Raw genomic sequence first — 22,336 nt, 5'->3', positions numbered from 1 at the left:
ACTAGTGCTTGCATGAGCAGCTATGTTGGCAACACAACAAACAGCCCACAAACTAAAGCCCTGTTGCTAGTATAACCTTACATGTATAAACACACATATAACATTTTATATATCATATACACACAATGGAATATTTTATATATTAATATATTGCTATACATTACATACATGGTATCTATGCACAATATTCTGTATATATTACGCACATATTGATTGCTCATACTAATATGAAAATATGTAAGTTGTTCTCTGTGTTTGCATATATACCTTTTTAATTGACAGCCATTCTTCTAAAAATGCGTATTGCAGACCTGGCTTAAAACCAGTTCCTGTCTCAAACAGTTTATAACAGAAAAAGGAAATAAAAACAAGTCAGAAGTTCTAAAGGTCCTTGTATTAATAATGTTTGGGTTTGCTCTTTTTTTTCCCTTAAATATTGTTAGTTTTGCTTTGGGTTAGTTTTTAGGGGTCTTTTGGGGGGGGAGATGGTGGGGCTGGAGGTGAGTTTCCTCGGGGGCTTTTTCGGCGGTTGGTTTTTTCCCCCCCTTAGGCTAAATTCTGAAGAAATAAGGGACAAACAGCAAAGCTGAAGTTGCACTGGAGGAAAAAGATGACAACAATGGAGGAACCTTTATGAAGGACAGATGCCACACGACGGAAGGGAGTGGAGGGGTAGAGGCTGAGTACAAATGGAAAAAATGATCCTTGCACAGGAAAACATGTCTTCACCAAAGGACTTCCCAGACTCTAAAGGAAAGTAACAAATTCAAAACCACATTCTAAAAACCACAGAAGAGGAGCTTAAATTCTCTTGGCCCAGACAAGATAAAGGCCGGTTTTCTGAAAACAGTTACATTCATTTGACCACTGTCACTCTAAGTCAGTTTGAGAACAAAGCTTTTCTTTAATTTTAGACAAGTACATATTGCTTTCTCTGAAGACTCAGATGCAAGCCATAAGCGTCTAGAATGAAGCTGTCAGCACACATTGCTTCTGGTCTGCAGAAAATGCCAGCATGTTTTTTTCTGGGGCAACCATAAAATCCTGCTATTACTCACCTTCTAACCTCAAATCTGTGTATTTGCCTTTTTAACTACTGTTAACATGCCACTAGCATCCAACACCAGCTCAAAACCATGCTCTTGCTGCCACAGCAGCCAAAACCAACTAGTTCAAGCGTGTACCAATTTGGAAATTACTTAAATATTACTTTAGGGGGGTTTACTACTGACCTATGGTTATCTTGAAAAGTATTTATTTTCTTTCCAGGCTCTTATAGTTTCTAGAAATTTAGATCTTGCCGAACATGAAGATAGTAATGATAAAGTAGAAAGGCTTTTTGGGAAATTAAAATCCAGGAATTAAAACACAATATTTTGAATTGTGCTCATCACCCTTTTGTTCCAGCTACTAATACCTACAAAAACATTTCACAGATATCAAAGAATGAAAAGTATGACAGTCATGAGAAAACCATTACACTGGTTTTTATTTACTGTTCCAAGCCACAGACCAAATATCAGAAATTTCATATACATCCTGTAACAACTTCTACTTATTAAATGATCATCACTTCTGAAGATGAATTTGAGCAATCCACTTTTGCTAATCCTTGGGTTTACTACCTCAGTACTACTGCTTGTAAGTATTCAATTTAAAGAGTGACAGTTAGCCAGTACCTTTAAAAACAGTACCGGACATTCTCAGAAATGCAGTCTTATACAAAACAGCACCCTTGGTACTTCAGCAAATACTCTAAAAAAATTAAAAATAATGCATTACCATAAACCACAAAGTTACCATAAACTCTTTATTGAAAAGTTACAGCAAACTTCTGTACAAACTGTGTCTTTGCACTGCCTCTAATATTTGCTAAAGTTACCATAAACGCTTATGTTAGCCTCATTGCGCAAGAACAAGGAAAACAAGCTTTTCTCCCTTCTCTTCCACACCTCCAACACAGCACCCTCTCTCAAGTCTGCCTTGTTCTTCTCCATGAAAAACTGCTCTTTTCCTTCACATTTCCAATGTTTAATACTTACATTACTTGTGTCCCCCTGTATTTTCCTCCAGATCCTCTGCAACTATCACTCTGCACCTTCCTACTCCATCTTTAATTACAGTCACCTAGTTACAGGTGTATTTTGCCTGTGAGTCCACACCACTCCCATCAGCACACTGACAGCTCACCTCAGTGTACCAGCGTTTGCTTCTCAAAACAAGACCTTAGTTCCTTTCTGATCTATATGCTTCATTCTTTACACCCCTCCTACCACATAGCCATCCAGCTTACAATCCTACATCATTCAACATCTAAACGCCCAACACCTTTCTGTCTTCCCACTCATGTTGCAGGACAACTCCATGACCATGCTTTGTTTCATCCTTACTCTACTAACTTCTCTGCATTTGATTTCACCTTATGTGCAGTCCCAGCCGAGTCTCTCTTCCATCTGGGACAACCAATTCATTCTTCCCACCAAACTCCTCCCTCCTCCAAATCTTCTGTATCTCAGACTTCTTTCAAGAGAAGCACTGAAGGTCACATCACATTTTTATCTCAGCCTATTGACTCTTTACTTACCCCAATTCCCCCACTTTTCTCACTTTAAGTATGAGTGCAAAGGAGATATTTGTCAGAGAGAAAAAGGTATGCTCATCTTTTCAGCTTGTCTCCTTTTACTTCCTTGATAACTTAAGGGAAAAGTGGATAATATTCACAAGAACTATATTCAACTATGGAAAGCTATTCTGCCTGCATATGCTTTAATCAAAAGAGGTGCTTTGAATCCCTCTCTAGAGGAAGTAATCCTTTCCTCTGGGATTAAACAACCTACCCTTCTGTGACAATTACTTCATATATATGTATCAACACCCCTCTGCCTCAACCATCTTCAAAAGCAAACCTATCCCTAACCCCTATTTTGTCTTTCTGACAGCCCTTCCGTGTTTTCTTTACTAAAGCTCACTGAACACACTTCCTGTAAATCCTTGCCTCGAACTGTATTATTGAAGCACTTTGATCCAAGTTCAGTCCTTTCCATTCCACTGAAACTATTCCTTCCAAACCTAACAGAACCATCTGGAGCCAAGTTCACAAAAATAAGGAATCATCCCTGCTAGCATATCAATCTCCTCTGTTTCTATCTACCTAGCCCTTCCTAAAACCACATTTCGCATTGACTTCTCTGGTCTTCTGTTTGCTATTGCCACATATATAGGTTAGCAGTACCCCTGCACCTCTCTCCTGCTGCACAGCAGACCAACTTACAAGCTCTACATCCTTCAACATGTACATCACATATCCCCAACATCTGCTCAGTGGACAATAATCTAGCAAGTAGTACCAACTCATTGTTGGTACCTCACACAGTCACCTCATCAGAATCTACCTTCTCTCTGCATTCGCAGCTGCGTATCTTCAGGTTTGAGCTCTATGTAACCACATTTTTCCCCAACCATCTCCCTTTCACTCCCTTTTTGAAAGCTGTTTAGCTTCACAAATTTGTAACCATATACTTGGTCTCACATTTGACTTGTACCTTAAATATTAGGTGGTTCTCCATCTAGATCTAACAATCTTTTGTTTTTCTTTTTCGACAACATCCAAGACGCAGCTTTTTCAATCCACCCACACATGAAACTTTGCAAGATAAGAGAGGTCTAGGCTGCTACTCAATAACATTTGACTTTTGAATGCAATTTTCCCCTCTCTAGAATGACTGAAGAGTCATTCATGAGAATATTTTGTTCTCCAGGAAATGTCTCATTCAGACACTGCCCTCTATATTGTTTCTCCACAGTTCTCTGTTTCCCCATCAGTACACAGTGTGTGCACACCTGTGTGTGTAAAGGGGACAGGGGGATATCAAGCGGAAAACCATTCTGGTTAACAGTATCTATTCATTCACATTTTACACGCCTTCTTTCAGGTTTCCTGTTTCGAATCCGACAAACGACCAAAACATCAACAACACTTTCTTATTTTTCCTCAAAACTTCGTGGCACTAACAACAAAAATCTGACCATTGTTCAGGAACTAGTACTTTGACAATACCAACTGTCATGCTGACAAATACCTTCTTCCTTTGCTACCTATTTTAAACTTAGCTTACAACTCTGGAGCTTTTGTATTCCAAACCATCTACCTTGAAGAACCCTAGTATGTAATTAAGGTTTCTATGTATTTTAAAAAAGGCAAAATATGAAGAATAACCTGGGATGTTGCCACACCGAGTTCCTATCGTCAGAGCTAAGTAATTCAGACTTGGGGTTAGCTAGTTTACATTGAAAGGGAGGACAGTTTTATGCTCACTGGATCTCATTTTATGTAATTTAAAAGAACTAGGCAATTTCCCCTCTCTCAGCACATAACGCAGATCATGGCTGACGAGATCTAAAGTAATGCTACAGCTGCTTAGCTCTTCCGTTGCACTAAGTTCTGCATTCATTTCTGCTCTAGTCTGTATTTCTATTTTATAATGAAACATACAGCCTAGTTATTTATGGGCTTTCTAAGGATTAACTACACACTCATAAGAACAAACCCTCAAGAGGTTAACCTCATCCTTTTCAGCTTCACACGCTACAATCCCAGAGATAGCTGGCAACCACAGCCGAGAGAGGAAAAAAATAATCCCACATCTTGCTAATCCTTTAGCCAATCACCTCATGCAACAGTGGAGAGGCCTCTCTGAGGCCCACAACTCAATCTGTCTCACGAGTACTGGCAATCCAAAAGATACATATTTCACAGAACCATTAGCAACGTGCCTCAAAAGGCAAAAATAAGATACCTGGTTACTGAGTTGTACACCGAAATCGTGCATCTAAAACGCAATACTAAAAAAGATTCCACTTTGCTGCTTGTATTTCCCATTCAAATATTTGCATATTCTACTCATAAACCTACCTAGTTTATTAATTTGAAAGCACATCTAACATTTTGCATTGTTTACATCTAGATAGACCAATTTAGCTGTGCCTTATACTTCCTAGCATGAACTTCAAAGCATGAATTCCGAGCACCTTTGATTTTCCAGCCAGATCTTCAAAAAAAAAAAAAACAAACCTCCAAATAAACAAACAAAACTAAACCCACACAAACACAAAGAAAAACCAACTTCAACTTAAATTATAATAACCTACCTAATTTTTTTATACCGTAATTTGAATTCTCCCTTAACCCCACATGTGGATGCTGCCTGCAGCTGCAGAAGTACCAGGAAGTTAGGAGGTGCACTTCTCCCTTAAAGGTTTCTGGTTTGTTTATTCTTTATCTAGGAAAATTGCTACTTCATTCAACTTCAATATAAAAGTGGTGCCATTAAAAAAAAAAAAAAAAAAAAAATATGGCCAGGAGGTTGTTTAGCCACACTGCTAGCCCATGTTTGGAAGTTAAAGCCTTCAAAAACATGCAGGAAAAGTGTAAGGCTATGACTGTTAATAACCAAGTATCATCCGCAGTTCTTTCCTGAAGTAAGAACTTTTAATCAACACAGAGGATTAGCACTGCTTACAAGCTCATTGAGTCCAACTATATTACTTTTTTTTTTTTTTTTTAAATGTGTCAATTCATTCTGGTTTGTACGTGCTTAATATACACCAATTCTAAACCTGGCTTTTGACTTTGTAGGTAAATTCTCTGAAAAATCTCAGTCCCATGAGACTACAAAGTCCCTATCCTCACACTCTGTCATCTTCCACCTTTTCAACTATATAGAATAAAATATAATAAACACATTTATATATATTTATATATATTATCTTTACATATAAAGTATGAAATAAACATAGTAAAAAAAAGTCATCTTGTATTTTGGAAAGTTTTTCCCACTAACTAAAGGCTTTGTTCCCATCCAGCAGCAACAGGAATTGCTCTAACTCAGGCAAGCCAATTGGGAATCTTTTGAACTGTCTAGTGTCAGGAAACAATGGCCCGTAAAGAGAGAAAGGAAGAAGGGGATAAAAGTCAAACCCTGACAAAAATGCAGATTTTATCTAGTCAAGAGAAAATATGAAAGCTATGAAAATCAAACTTTCTTCACATCCTCAAAATTTATTGTATATAAGTATTCTCAGTAGTATGATGTCAGAAGCTGCTTGATTGCATCTACCAGTGTTGGCCCAGCCTATTTGCATTCTGAAAAGAAGTTTCATGATCTTTCATGTCCATAATAGGTCTAAATCGTTAAATCACTATTTCTTTTCTTATCTTGAAAGACATTGCACTTTAACAGCATGGCCCTTCCATTGTTCTTTACACTAAGTCGGATCCCTGCACAATACTGACAGCTGCTATCAAACTGGGCCGTGCTCACTCTTAGTGCAGCTGCCGCTTGTAGAAACAGACAGGCTTCTGATGTGTCCTCCCCTCTGGGGAGAGGGCTTGACACGCTGTGTGCTCAGTGCAAGGGAGCAAAGGTCCACCGAATTGTCAACCCAATTTTATGCTATTCGAGTTTTCTAGGATGCACACTGTCCCTTTCAAACAAAATCAAGCATATGTCAGAGTATCAAACTTACTGTGCAGCACAAGAAAATTATTGATCATTTAAGACTGTAAAGGATCACTGGGACATACATCTAATTTTATCACGCATCTTTTTTTAGCATGCATGCATCTACACAGTCAAATTTTGTGCACAAGGTGTTAATTTCCTAATTTGTAGTTTGGGATTTGTACAGCATCATTCAGAAGTCTTTCAGAAGACACAGGAAAGTAGGAAAGTATCTCTTCTGATGAATCTGAGATATTTGAGAAACAGAAAAGGTAGAGGCTTCTATTCCTGCTCCCAAAGACCTGCCCACTTCCCCTCCCTTACACCCTTACCCCCCAAAAGAAGAGTTCTTAATTGCATGTGGTACTTGTAGATCCTATGGCTTTTAGAAGACTGTATCATGCAGACTATAAAAAGGTGTATGTGACATGCCTGAGATGATAAAATTTGGTTTGGCTAACTTGCGCTAGGTCCATCAAGAATGTTTTAGATATATTTTAATACACATTTCCTTTTACTGCGTAAAATATTATTTAAAAACAGTTCATTAAAAAAGGTTTTGCATACAATTTTCATCCTAAAGTAGTAATTAATTAAAAAAAAAAAAATGCAAGAAAGTACATTTCTCTAATCTTTGCTAATCAAATACCACAAATGTACGTGTTGTATTTCAAAGATCAAATCAGGTATTTATACAGTAATTCATTACACAAGGAAATCATAGAGGAGATTGTGACAAATACAGATGTACTTGTGTGGCTTTCTAAGATGTGATTAGCAAATAGACTAAGTAACAGTCAAAATTTGATACGAAGGAGAAAAACAGCACATATTTAAAGGGGGGGGGGTATGTTTATGCAAAGCTAACCTGTCAAGTGTAATAAAGCAGCTTGAATAAAATTTAAGATGAAAATCCACTGAAGCTCCCCATTTCAGGGAGGAAAAGCTATTAAAAGGAAATGAAGGTCACCCTCCCAGTTTATTTCACCTAATTGACTGCCAATAGCTTACCACAGGCAAACCGACTGCAGACCTGCAACTGAGGAACTGATGAAAGGAGCGTTTTCAAGCTGAGGGTCATTCTTTTAATCCTCTCCCACTCCTCTTTTTTTTTTTTTTTTTTTTTCCATCTCCAGTTGGGATGTAATTTTAAGCACAGATGGATTAACTGGTTCCATTGTCTGTAGACGTCATTGGACTATGGCACTGTTAATCCGTACAGCAGCATGTCTAATTATCATTACAAAGTGTCTGAGGGAACTATAAAGACCAGCAGGGCATCTTCTCACAAGCAATTAACATAAATTGATAAGTGAGTAATTTGAATTTGCCTAAGGCGCTCACATATGAATAAAATCAGAAAGGACGGGTTCTTGTTTCGACTACTTCTTTCACTTAGTCTGGAAGGGCAGAAAACATGAGAAATATTCTAGACTTAGTGGCAGGGGAAATGAACTCATACGGTGGAAGGAATGTATGGTCAAAGTTCCTTAATACAAACCAAATGACTTGTGATTGACAACCAGTCACAAGCAAGTAGCAGCATATTTAGAAGCACATACATGATGAAAGGCTATTAGAACACTGTGTCAAGACAATTAATGCTACTTCAAAAGCAAGTGAAGTTTCTTTTCAGTAGCTTGCTAATTTAAAATTCATGAAAGATTCACAAGAAAAGGAAAGAAAGAAGAATGGTTGTACAGGCTCCAAGAACTCAAGTGCCACAAAAAGCATGAGGCAAAGGTAACTAGATCAACTGACACACAATACCTACAAACAAACAAGCAACTCTCCTAATCATCATATTTCTTGCAGAAAAAGTTTTGTTACGCACAGCACTGCTGTACAGAATAACAAAGTAAACTGTTAACTTTATTCCAGCTAAAATCTGTGTGCAGCAAGGCAAACACTTCAGCAACATTGAGATATCAAAACATCAAGCTTATTTTAAAAACAGCAAAGCAATAAGATATGAAAGCAAGTTATACACACTGTAGGAGGTAGACCTGGAAGGCCACGTACCCCGATGATGGCATTCAGCTCAGCCATGGTCACTTGTTTGGCACGTTCTACAGCTTGGGCCACTTGTTGCTGATGCTATTAAAAGAAGAAAGGGTATGGGGAGGAATTTGTGTTAAGTTATTGACCACACCAAATCAAACCAAGATCACAAACACCAGAATAACCAGTTTGCCTGCAGAAACTCAAACTACCTACTGCAAGACATCTTATACAGGTAAAATACAACAGTGCCCCATTTCTCATCTATTCAAAATTAAACAAGAGTCCTGAAGGCAACCAGCTCACCTCTTTCCCCATGTCACTTCAATATTAATTTTCTGGCAAATGAATGATCACTTTCTAATTGAGCTGACAGGACAATAATGTCAACTTCACACTAGTGTCAGTTTTAACACTTAAATACTCCGCGCCCACACAGCAAAACCTACTGAAATTTCAAACAGGGAAAAGAAATGCTGAACTAAACAAGAATTACAAATACTCTTTGTAAACTCTAGAGTTTGAAAAGCCATATCCAAAACAAGCTTCAAAATGTAACAGCAGCTGCTCACAATACACTACAATCGCAGTCATTCAGACCAGATGCAGGCTTGTAACCTTAAACAGTATCTTGCATCGGAGCTAACTACTCACCTTTACAACTGAAATTTGACACAAATTGTGTTGACAAGATAAGCATGCTTATTTCACTAGATTCAGATTTGACAACTGAATATCAAACAGCTAATCACCATGATTAGAAACTAAAGCATCTTTTTGCACTGGTAATATTTTACAGACTCCCACTCTCCCCAGGCAATGAATGAGGCTGAGCCATTGTCACTACTTTGAACTCAGATTTGCTAGACCAAATTAGCAGGGGGTTTGCACACTTCAGCTATAACAGATGTTCCTTACACTTGTGTATTGTGATAAAATTAACATCTTAAAACTAGCTAATTTGCAAACAGAAATGCAACATAATTGCACTTTAACAGCTGAACAGTTTTACTTACTTCCTGAGACAAAAATGGGATGACTTGTGCACAAATTGTATTCAATCTCTTGGCGATTTCTGTCTATAGAGGAAAGGAATTTTGATTAAAACTGTGGTTTAGGTTTTTTGAAAAACATTAACTACTGTACAGGATTATATTAAGTTCACACAGTGAAAAAAGTAACAGAAAATTCACATCTTCATTCTACTGCAAATATAAGAAGTTAATATATAAGCCCATATGAGGACAGAGATTTAGTAAGCTACTGTAGGACATCTGCCATGTCTAAAGCACCTAATCTGTATACACATTTAAGCACAAATCTGGTCCTTGTATATAGCTCATTAAGAAATAAAGCATTTTTTAAATCCATTAAGTCCAAGATAAAGCCTTTTAAAAGGTAGATTATTATTACTCAAAATATCAAGCAGCATAACATGAAGGTGACAGTTACGGAAGAAAAATGTTTCTTTCACGATCAATTTCTTTCATGATCAATTTTATCTACCTATTAGACGGTAAAATTATTTTTGCTGACAGAAACACACCATCATGAGTACAAAAGAAATACCAAAACAGAGGCTAGGCAGAATGAAGACAAAAGGTACAGACTTCTAAAACATCTATATTGAGAGAGAACTAAAATAATGCAGACAAGAATCAGATCAGAAAATGTGATAGTCAATAACAGCAAATTAGTGAAACTATGACTAACAGGAAAACAATAAGGCTAGGAACCAGCAGAGAACAGAACATTCCTCCACTGAAAGCAGGTCGAAGTGTTTGAGTCCCACTTTTTGACAGCCTTATCTCCTACTTTTGGCCTGTAAACTTGAACACAGGATTTCTGGAGGGGTACACGGATCTTCTTCTCTCATTACTCAGTCTCACCTGTGCTTACAGCTTTTCAGGCCTATACATCCACCTACTATTCAAAACTACCACTATAACTAGCACTTAAGGTACTTGCACAACTCCTACAGTTTTCCTTAAAAACATCTCCAGCAGCCTCTGTAGCACAGTTGCGCAAAACCAAAATTAGCATCTACATGTGAACACAGCCTGTGTACAAGACGCTCTGAATAGCTCTTGTCAGTCTCTGTTATATCATTAACCCATATAGATATTTCCTGGGTTTTCGGTTTTAAGGCACAAGAAACAAAAGATCCCTGCTGAGACTCCTTAGGCCTTCCATGAAATGACATGCATAAACCTGAGCAAAGACAAACTTTTTCAAAGTCAGATGAAAGCACTGCTAACTTGTCTGCCAAACCCTTCCCTGAGCCTTCCCATCATCCTGAGTTTTTCAGGAAGACACTGTGATGTGCTGATCCTTATACATCAGTCAAGCAGTAATCAGGATACACCCTCCACTTGTATGTCTCAGCAAACAGGGGATTTGGGATCTAAATACAACTGGCAAGCTTTAATACCTCTTTCCCCACCTCTGACAGACACAGAGAAAATACTGAATAGCACTGAAACTTGTAAAACACCATGTCTCTGACATAACCTCTAGTATTCCACCTGACCAAAGTCTGGCATTTGACACATCCACTCTAAAGTTTTGCAGAGACAAGAGTCTCCAAAGCAGTTCTGGGATGGATTCTCCCTAGGACAAAAAGGTTCTGCATAAATAAGGGCAATGAAGTGACAGCTGCTTTACAACAAACCTTGCTCCTCTGCAACATAGGAACAGATCCCTATTATCAACAGAAACAGCCCTATTTCACAAGGTACCACAGTGGCCTGTTCCTGTTTTGTTTGGACCACAACCATAAAACATCCATCATTCTGTGCATGGCCTTTAGTATTGGTACTACATGTCTGCAAAGGCAATTAAAGGAAGTTACTAGCTTAACTATTATCAGTTATGAGACTTAACTATTACCAATTCTGTTGGTACTTTCAGTGTCTGTTAACAAGGGGAGGGGGAAAAAAACAAAACAAAACAAAACCCACACAAAAAACCCCGCACAAAACCACCAGGCAAACACATGCACATTTCCACCCCGAAACTCCCCCACCCCAATTGTGAGAATCTATTTACTGAAGGGCATTTTTCCACATACTTAGTATGTCTATCCAGAAAGCAAGGTATGTTAGCTATGCAAAGGAAGTCTGTTACCAAACAATCTATCTGGCTGATGTTTAGCTAAAATGTTTGGGGTCCAAGAAGTTAATTGCCCTAGACCAAGGGGATTACCTCTGTTTTCAAGACAGAAGCCAGGATGAATCATAGCAGGTGATAAGAGGGGAAAGAAAAAAAGTGAAGTAATAAATGCAAATTGGCTTCTGCTGAAAAGTTTTTTGGCCTGCATGGCCTACACAAAGGTTTCCCTATTCTGTAATACTGAGATAAGTATCCTTATTGTAGCTGTAAGGAAATAAAAAAATGATTCAAAAGATGCTATAAAATATGCAAGCTGTCAAATTACTGGATTTTCCTGTGCAGGTCCCAAATATCTGAGCTTCACTGTGACAACGTTGCATAAAGAATGGCACACAGACAAGAGAACGCAACATCTTGTGATAATTACTGGTCCGAACACACGTCAATTAGTTTGTTGGTGGGGGTTTTTTTTCTGGTTTTTGGTTGGTTTGGGGGGTTTCTCTTGTTGCGTTTTTTTTGGGGGAAGGGGTGGTTTTTGTTTAGTTTAGTTTTGGTTTTTATTATTTTTATTTTCTTAAAAAAAAAAAAAAGAAAAAAAATCAACTTTCCCCCTTTCCCAGTCAATCTTATTTTAAAACTATTGTGTATGTATTTTATAGATATAAAATATATATACATATAAATAAAACATACATAATATATATAAAATTATATATAATATATATATAGAGAGAGCATTAGAGTAAGCTATATATCCCAGATTTGGGGCTCATGCACTTGAAAGTCTTAAAAAAGGTACTTATCAGTTACTACTAGAGGCCTCCCAAACTAACATAGCCATTATCTAACAGCTGATCTTGAGACATAAAGGGCAAGTCAGAAGAATGCGTAAATTGACAGTACTGAGTACAGGTATGAAAAAACCGTATCCTTCATAGTTTGTCTTTACCAAAGCAGGGCATCACTGATGATCATATACGAACAACATCCTTAATATCCATCCACAATAAATGTAAATGTACATGCCATAAATAAGTTTATTTTGAGATTTCTTGCTGCTGTTTCAAGTGCCAGTTAAGAGACATTTACACTGAAAAGAAACTGAAAAGACTGTTCTATACTTCATAATAAAAGTCTGCTTACACTTAAAAAGCAGTTTGCCTACTAGAGCTACTTCCCTCACACAATTGAAGTACTTAAAATTATTTATCCACTATGAGATTTCATATATCTCCTGTTTCCTGGCCTTGAATGTTTAGTAGAAATTATTCTTATTCACAAACATGATAAAAAATATTTTTATTCTCTAGTGAGTTATGAAAATTAAGGTTTAATAAATAATTCACCTGATCTTGCCTATTAAGAGTTCAAGAGGGTGTTTTTGGAACTGAGAAAAAAAGAACTTTTATTACTTTAAATATAAACCTAGCTATTCAAAAAGCAATGTATGTTCATCTTTCAAGGTGAAATTATCTTCAAGTATATAGGCACGTGTGTGTATACATATACACTCATTCTTGAAAGCAAACACCTTTTTCGAAAGAGTATAGAAGAGCTTTGTTAATCAAGAGTAGACATCAGTAACTGGTAGCATTAGAGTAAGCTATATATTCCAGATTTTGGGGTCATGCATTTGAAAATCTTAAGAAAGGTACTTATCAGTTACTACTAGAGGCCTCCGAACGTAGCATAGCTATTATCTCAATGCTGATCTTGAGATATATAGGGCAAGTCAGAAGAATGAGTAAACAAAGAAAATTCTGCAGAAAGCTACTTGAGCATTGACAAACATGACTTATTGCCTGTGTTCTTTGGCTCCTTGGTAAAGCAGACTGTGGAAGCCTGCATCTCTCATGAAAGCCCTCCTACCTCCATGGCAGCTCTTAGCAAAGCATCTGAAGTGCCCTTAATTGTTTGTGTTCATAATGCAGACCCTCTTGAATGCATTCATTTTTAATAGAGGACCTGAGTGTGGGGCCCATCAAAGAATGATGAAACTATATCATTCACTGACTCTTGCTGTTGTAATGATTGTCTTTTGATTTATTTGCAAATGGCAAGCTTGCCAGACCCCTAACTGAAGCACTACCCTCCTTTCTGAACTATCATTAAAAATTAACATGACAGAATTCAGCTGCAATTTGTAAAATTAAGTTGAGCCAATGGGTTTTTTTTTCTTCTCTCGTAATTCTTTTTTTTGCCTATGTTCTATCTAATGAAAGACTTAAATGTTTTGACCTAACCATTACCAAACTCAAGTGTTTGCACTTAAGTTTGTCTCTTGCTAAAGTGAATTCTTAACATAATGACAGAGAACAAAGCAGTCATACTACTAAATACGCATTTAAATAAGTAATTTTACTAAACATGTAAGATAGAGCATGGATATATAATTTTACTTTTCTTTCCTTCTGCCTTGTTAAAAATAAGTATTAACATGTTTTCCTCTACAGTAGTCTTTTCCAAATTATTTCGCATTTTGACAACCTGTACTTTCCAAAGCACCATATAACATACCATATTTAAATCAACATGATTTAACTACCAATTTTTACACTGAAATGAAAAGAAGAAAGTATAATACAAGTACCAAACTCTAACTGTACTTCTCACCACACCTAACACCCATGTGTATTTTATCACTAGTGGTGGAAGACCTAGCCTATGGGAGCCATCACTCTCACTTCTGAGTGAAGAATGTGACCTTCCTCTGAGGAGAATTAGTTAATCACCTTTCAGCTTCAGGGGTTTCAACAATAAGAATTTGGGGGTTTGCTCCAATCAGTGTCTACCATACATGTCCCGGTAGTGACTTTAGCTACAGCATCCATGGTCATCTAAAGCAAAAATTGTATCTTACAACACATCATTTTTAACAATGTGTTGTGATAACCGCTATATTACTAGTGAAGAGACTCCTGAGAGCTGTCCAGACCTTCCTACCTTCCCTTACAAAACAATGCTCTGCTAAAAATATCCATTCTCAGAAGCTTATTATTCTTTCTTGCAGACTGCACTTGCTACATCATAAAGTTAGAGATCACTATCTAAAAGCACTCTATAACCACTTCCTAGGGACAGACTTATGTATTCACATTTATTACATTTTTATTTAATTATTTCAACCCAATTTTGAGAATCACATTTGTCATTAGATTGGGAAGAATACAGCTTAGAAACAATGTGATTAAAAGTAAAGCAAGAAAACCCAAAGTTCTGATGATACTAAAAAAACATGCCCTGATCCATTCTTTTAAAGCAGAAGATTCAGAGAATCAGCCTTTAATGCATAGAAAAGAACATACTGCCAATTCACACTCATAAAAGCTTTAGACAGTTAATTCTTATGTATTCTGCCTCCACTTACAACATATATAAGGCCAAGTTCAACATCGAACTCCTGGAAGAACAAAATGGACTCCCTGTCATTTACAGCATGTAACACAGTAATCCACTACGGAGTAAAGGTCAATGTTGCACTTTTGGTCATTACTGAATCATTTGAGATTATCTCTCGTAGGGATGAGAACAAAATCAAAGGCTATGAGAATGCTGCAAATGGTTTGACCTCAGACCACTTTTCATCTCCATCTGCCTAACAGACATGGATAAAAGCCCTCTTTATGGGACATGCTTGACCATTTTTTTAATCCCAGTTGCAAGCCAGATATCAGTTAAATACTACATTTCAAAACTCCTTGGGTAAGAAACTGCATGTGTATATTTTAGTCTTAAGTCAAAGTTTAGTGCCTGGTTAGTATTTTCATTTTTCCAGCAGAATCACAGAAACAAGCAATACATTTAAACAACGTATTCTTTATTCTTTTTATCATTGAGATTTTCAAAGGCAAAAAAAGCACACATTCATACAGCAATTACAAAAAAAGAAACATTTCACTGTTTTAGCTCTCTGAATGCTTTGTTAGAAGTTTGCTACAGAAGGACTCAAGCATTTCCAAAAATTTGTTACTAAGAACTGGGGGGGAGTGAGGGGATGTTGGAGGTTTAATTAAACCTCAAAACTTAAATATTCGAAAGCCTCAAAAGATTAAGGCTAGCATTCTGTGAACTTTCCTGTTCATGAGTTGAATCCACGTTGAGCACAGAGATATGCATATATTATTAATGCCCTTTTACTTAAAACGAATACACTACAATCTATTTTGGCAACGGCTGAAGTGGAAAAAAAATAAATAAATGCAACACAGCATTTAAAAGTTTAGGCCCCCCCATAGTATATCAATGTCAAACAACTGCGTGTCAAGCTAAGATTCAATTCAGGTAAGTGCCACTGACAAATTTTCTTGTTCCCAGACGTGCTTTAAGATTATTTTATTGCTTAAAATTTAATTTGTTCCAACTCACATCTCCATGACAACGTTGGCTAACCCTGCAAATCATTTGGGTAATTGGATATCTTATCTTTCTATTGCTCTCAAATCGAATGATTCTGCTAGAACTGCAGCAGCCAATCAAATTTACAGGCCTCCTGAGCAATAGACTCGCACAAGTAGCCACATTCATCTCCCCTTTACCGCCGTATTAACCACCCTGCGACAAACTGTGGAAGTTGGCCTTCAAACTCTATTTTAAATTATAAACACTGTTATTACTAATATTCTCACCAACAGAAAGGGGTGGGAAGGTTTATTCTCAACAGATACTTTAAATTCAATCTGACAAGCGGCAATGAATAGTATTCATTTCAGCGACAGGAACAATCTCTGTATTTTGGGCGTACGCTGTCAGTTTAATATAAAGTATCATTAACGAATACAGCTTTTCCTTTGCCCCACATGTGTAGTACACATTTTAATTGCGAGATCAGCTGCCCACAAGATGATGATATTAAAACTCCAAAACACTGGCATAAAAAATCTTTAGCTATGAAAAAAACCCAAAACACCTCCATATTGCAAGTGGAAGTGGGGAGAAGTAACAGAAATATTAACAGAATAAAAACTCAAAATGATAAAGCCACAGAATACTAGATAGTTTCCAAGGTGAAATCAGTTGGGTTTTTTTTTAATTCAGTACTTAAAAGTACATTTATCTGAATCCTTACATGTCAATTTAAATTACAGAAAGGTCATGTTAATTTAAACATAAGCTACTTTTGATGCACAAGTCAACAGATACACTTGCCAAATATCTACTACAGGTTTGGACCTCATTCAACTGTAAAGTGAAGTGACTGGATATATTTCAGATGTCTAATTTCAATGCTTTCTATAATAATAGAGAAAGGCTGCTGCACAGCTCTCAATGAACCACTGTACAAAACTGCCCATCCCATTTGCAGCTGAAAATCCTGCTGAACCCAAGCCAACTGGCAACAAAGAAGCTGTTGTCAGGATGTTAAAGTGCTCCTTTCACACATCCCCACTATGCCAAGACTCTTAAACTTGGCTAAACAGGACAGTCACCACATTTCTCCTTTAATCCAACTTCAGCCCATCTTGTTCAAGCATTCACAACTACAAAAGGTGCGTTTATCCAAATTTTAGTTCCACAGCTTAGTGTCCATGCCTAAGCTAACCTTCAATACACAAAGAAGTATTTAAATCTTTGAAGTAAGCACACAGCTTTATTTCTAATTGTTTTCCAGCACACACAGTTCCCACTTTTATTTAGATACCATGAGATACTGAGGGACTCAGAGGCTGACTCCAATCCAGAAGAGGTCTTGCCACCTTTGCTTCCAGAGGCACACTTTCTTCAAAACATGCTGGAGACATTTGGACTTGTCCAACATCTCAACTAACTAGTCAGGCAGAAAACATTACTATACGAGGAGGGAAAGGGCCAGCTTAGTGGACCATCACTTCAGTAAGTTAAGCAGGCTTACAGGAGGCACCCATCAGGTAGCAGAGCAGACCAAAGTACCATGGGAACCAAGCAAGGAGCAGAGGGTTTGTGAGGAAAAACAAGCTATTGCAAGAGCTCCCCTCTTGCTACAAGACTGCACTCTCATGGTGACTAGAAGCAGCATGGTCTTCAAAATTATCCACCATACTTGGCATAATTACCCTCAAGGACATTAAGAACTTAATTTACTCTGGGCAACTGAGCAACACTACATTACACAAGAACAAGGAGGAGACAAAGAGAAGAGAAAAAGGAAGGAGGCATAAAAAAATTAATTGCTACACCCCTATCAGAAAAGCGCCCTTTTGGCTTTTCATTTAGTTCAGGATATGATTTTAAAGCTACGTCCTATTTTGCTCTCTCTCACACAAGCCACATCCAAACTTCTGCATATATTCTTGCAGCACCAAACTACTTCACTGGGATGGCAATACAAAGTCAGAGCTCTTGTATAGCTGGAGATGTGCCTAGAATCACACAGTTAATGCTTTAATTTTTAGAAAGTTCCTCAAACCAAAACATATAATGTCAATAACGAAACTCCCAGTCAGGATTCAGTCCTTATCAACATTCAAGTAAGACTATAATAGCAGGGGAATCTGGATTTGACAATAGTAAGCATGCCACTGGGGGGGGGGGGAGCACATTAATACAAAGACCTGAAACACAGGGGGGAAGAAAAGGGAGGGGAATCAAACATGCTACATTCACCAGGACTTTAGGAATAACTACCAAATTAAACTTACCAATAAAGTCACATGCACTTCTGTATCTTAAATGTAATTTCACCATTTCACAATACTTAGTATATCCATAGCTCAGTTTCAAAAATCCATCACATCAGAGAACCAATTTAAGGCCTTAAAACGGTGTTCATATCAATGCTTCAGGTGCCTTCAGGTGACTCACTAATGAGTAACAAGCTAAGAGGATTGACAACTCTTTTGCCAGCAACTAGCAGAATTATCTGCCACATAGGATTTGGAAGGAATGTGAAAATAACAGAAATTTTCACTGTGTGGGAAAAAGGTTTGAAAATCTTTCAAGCAAAACTTCAGGAGCATGTCAGTAAGTTTCTTCGCCATTTTATTTGTTTTTATATATATTCTGTTGCACAAAGAATAGAAAAAAAAATAGTAATTATAGTATCAAGATTACATTCTAAGAGAAGAACTGACCGAAAGTGTCCAAACAGTGACTAATTCGATAAAAACCGACAATCACTGCAGAGTTTATAATTATCTGGTCAAGAACAAAGAATGAAAAAGCCAGCAAGACTTCAGGAAAGCAAATGCCAACTGGTAAGATCAGCTTTGTAAGACCCATTACTGAGGAGGTAGATAAAATGGTATTAAGGAGAGATGACATTTTCTTTATGGAATAATACTAAGGACATGGATGAGAGTTAATACATCTGAGAATGGAAGAAGAAGGGACAGAGGGAAAAAGGAAGGAATTGTGCCAAGAGACTAAATCCCAAATTCTTAACTGACATACAGGAAAGTGTGCAGGAAGTGTAAACTAGGTCAGGTGAGGCAGTATGAGCACACACACACAAGCACATATTTTTGTAACTGTGCCACTAGTAAGTGACAGATGAAGTGAAGCTACTGCTCTACAGGTTGGAATAGTTGGAGGAGAACAAAAAAGAAGAGGTTCAATCCCTTCAATTCGAAAAGGAAAGATACAATCAAGGGACACTGAGATGGTCAGAAAGTCTATACATTTTTGCATCCATCTTAACTATAAAAGAACTACCACCAAGCACATAATTTATAAAAGAACTACCACCAAGCACATAATTTATAAAAGAACTACCACCAAGCACATAATTAATACAAATTGATAGTTATGTAAGGTCAACACTGCAGCTAAAGCAGAAAAGCAATAGATCAGAGAGTTCCAAGTAAAACGGAGTCTTCAAATTGACTAGGCCTGATGAAATAAAAAGAGCACATTAGAGAAGACTGTGGACACCTTGCAGAACCTGCCAATGTCAAGTGGATACAAAACTATGAAATGGCAGCACCTATCAGACAGAAAACATCAAATGAAGGAGAAAAGACACTCCAGCTTAATTACTATTCCTTAAGTTTGGGGCACTGAAAAGCCTCGTATCCATAAATATCTCTGTGAAACAGAGATATAAATCTCAACTCAGAAGTATTTTCAGAACTAAACAACATCATAATTATGCAATTTCCAAAAATTATGGCAAAGAGAGGCAGATGATGTTAACATCTTCACTAAGAATGACACTGGTAGCACTACTAGGAGCAACACAAACAGCACAGCTAAAATTTTATTTCATGGGAACAAGTACAAAACTGTTTGATAATTAACCCATGTATGAATACATTCTTCTCTTTCGCAAATTAAGAAGATCTGCATGCATGATAGGTCCAGTATTTTTCAGTATTTCTCACTAACAAGAGGAAAGATCTCCTTATTTGCCCTAATCCTTCATTTGCAGAGCTTCAAGCTGAGAAAGACAGAATATGCTAGAGAATAGCTTCAGAACTCACTTTGTAGTGAATGGAAAAATGGACTACAAAGGAGAAAGAGGGATAGGGATAAATGGGGATAAAGGACCATAGTATGCCTAGACAGGAACATAAAGGAAAAGGAAATAATAGGCCAGGAAGGAATCTCTTGGTCACAGCGGATCTGAAGCTGAACATAAGTCAAAAGCATGCTGTGGCAAAAAAGGCTGCCGCCACAGTAAGCCATACGCTAAGTAAGCTTTCTACGTTACTCAGCACGGCATTTCCTCCCCTGGAGTACTGCACTTATTTCAGGCACTGTACTTCAGCTGGGCAACAACATTCAGAGAACGAACATTAGACTGCACAAGTACACAAAACGGTTCTGGAAGGCTCTGGAAGGGATCTGCTCTCCCTACCCAGGGTGAAGAAAATGAATAGTAAAGAGCAGACTGAAGTTGTAACTGAAGCAGCACTTCAACAGCAAGGACATAAAAGCATCCTGCTACCTTGAGAGCTTGCAAGTCACCACTACTGTTAAGTCTTCGCTAACAGATAGGACAAGCACCCTATTAGCAATGACATTGCTATAGCCAATTTGCTGGGACACAGCGAGGCACTAGGTCCTTTTAGTGCTATGATTTACAGTTCATATTTCAGTTTAAAGAAAAAAAACTAAGAGCTTCCCATTGGTCTTGTTAATTGAAGATTCTGTGTTTGCTTAACTGGCAATTTATGTCCATCATTTGAGGCCACAGACAGCTAGCTGTCTGCAAAGTAACAGCTGGAAACCTTACAACCAATTCAAAAAAATAGAAATATAGATTGACTTTACCCCCAAACTCACACATGAAAAACAGCAATAAACATTTAAGGTTTGTTTTGGTTTTGTGGTCTGGTTTTGTTGGGTTTTGGGGATTTTTTGGGGGGCAGGGTGTTAAAGCAAAAAAAAAAAATATGAATGAGAACTGTTGTGGCAATACTGCAAAAGAATGATCTATTAGTAATTTTTCCCCAAGAAATCGTGGGATTTTCATTCCCTCCCCCCAGGGATTTAATTCAAAGTTTTACCTTTAAAAAAGTTGAAATCCTCATACCATGAAGCGTAGAGCACAGCAATTCAGGGGGGTTAGAAGACTTAAAAACAATTTCACAAACAGGCAGATTTCCACAGATCATAAACCCCACCCAAATGTCCTTTCCTTTTCTTGACCTAAGAAACACAGGTTTCCTCATAGACTTAACACCTAATCAAGATGCAGCTGAAAAGCATACCAGTTCTTGCTCCCCTTCTCCAAAACTGAAAGCTATCTTTTTGGTTTTGCTTGCTAATCCATAGAAGCCTTCAAAATGGCACAAATAGAGGCAGCAGTACTTTGTTCTCTAAATCAATTTTATCCTCAGCCATCAACTAGATGTTCCAGCTCAGAGAAAGAACAGTCCTTCCCTTCTAATTCAAAAATCCATACTACCATTGCCCTTGCAAACTGCTAAACAAGCAGTATCGGCAATTCACTTGTGTTCTGTAATATATTTACTGCAAATCCCAACGGCTTGCCTCCTAATGCAGTTTTCTATTCTGTCTGTTCTTGTCAATACACTGACTGGTCACCTTACAAGTGAGTTGCTTTGACCAACTGTTTACACAAACATCAAAAGGCTTCAAGAGGAATAAGAAAAGACTGAACAGAAAAAAAGAACATCCATACTGCCTGGGGAGAGGGAAAGAAAGAAAAAAAAAAAACCCAACCAAAAACTAAATGAAACAACAACAAACAAACAAACAAAAAAATTTAAAAATCACTCACCAAAAACCCCTACATCAAAAAGCAAGTTAACCTCAGTTTCTGTTTTGTTACCACATTGTTAGCTCTTTGGATCACCCAAGTAGGAAATATTTTCAGATAGGCAGCCCTGACACAAAGCTTACCCAACACACCTCGAAGAACTGTGCTGATTTGTTCACACATCTGAAGAACATAAAGAAAAGGTGGGTGCTACTCGGCTAACCCTCAATTAGTGATTCGACCATTCTCAAACACTGTGCAATTCATTGTTACCCACTGAATAGTACTGTCATTACAAAAGTTCAGTGAAACCTACGAAATGGATTCCCCATACTAGAAAGGATGCTTTGTAACAACTAAGCTTGCTAACAACTAAAATAATACTCAACACTTACTAGGTTAAAATACCACTACTACCCTACAAAACAATGCTATAAACCTGTTCGTATTCCAATTTCACTTAAACATACTGTGATTACGGTCTGAGAGAATTCAACATTGTTTCATTTATATGAATCTTTAAACAGCAACAGGTCAGTTTTTTTAACACCAAAAAAGGTGCATCACTAGGTCTTCTTTCAATTCG

The 22,336-nt window shown here is 37.4% G+C and overlaps 1 protein-coding gene across 6 annotated transcripts in view; it reads right to left on the bottom strand.

Annotated features, from left to right (window-relative positions):
• LOC115619928 (transducin-like enhancer protein 1) overlaps positions 1-22,336 on the bottom strand; it is a 78,949-nt gene that overhangs the window by 46,060 nt on the left and 10,553 nt on the right. For 3 of the 6 annotated variants that reach the window (XM_030512946.1, XM_030512951.1, XM_030512947.1), the window contains exons 5-6: positions 9,518-9,580; positions 8,493-8,597 (exon numbers count right to left, since the gene is read on the bottom strand). In XM_030512946.1, the coding sequence (XP_030368806.1) occupies positions 8,493-8,597; positions 9,518-9,580 (168 nt within the window). The remainder of the gene's footprint in view (positions 1-8,492; positions 8,598-9,517; positions 9,581-22,336) is intronic. The other 3 variants (XM_030512949.1, XM_030512950.1, XM_030512952.1) reach the window with 1 other exon arrangement.

Source organism: Strigops habroptila, chromosome Z, assembly GCF_004027225.2.
Source record: "Strigops habroptila isolate Jane chromosome Z, bStrHab1.2.pri, whole genome shotgun sequence".
Lineage (NCBI taxonomy): Eukaryota > Metazoa > Chordata > Aves > Psittaciformes > Psittacidae > Strigops > Strigops habroptila.
This window is presented reverse-complemented; position numbering and strand designations above follow the sequence as displayed.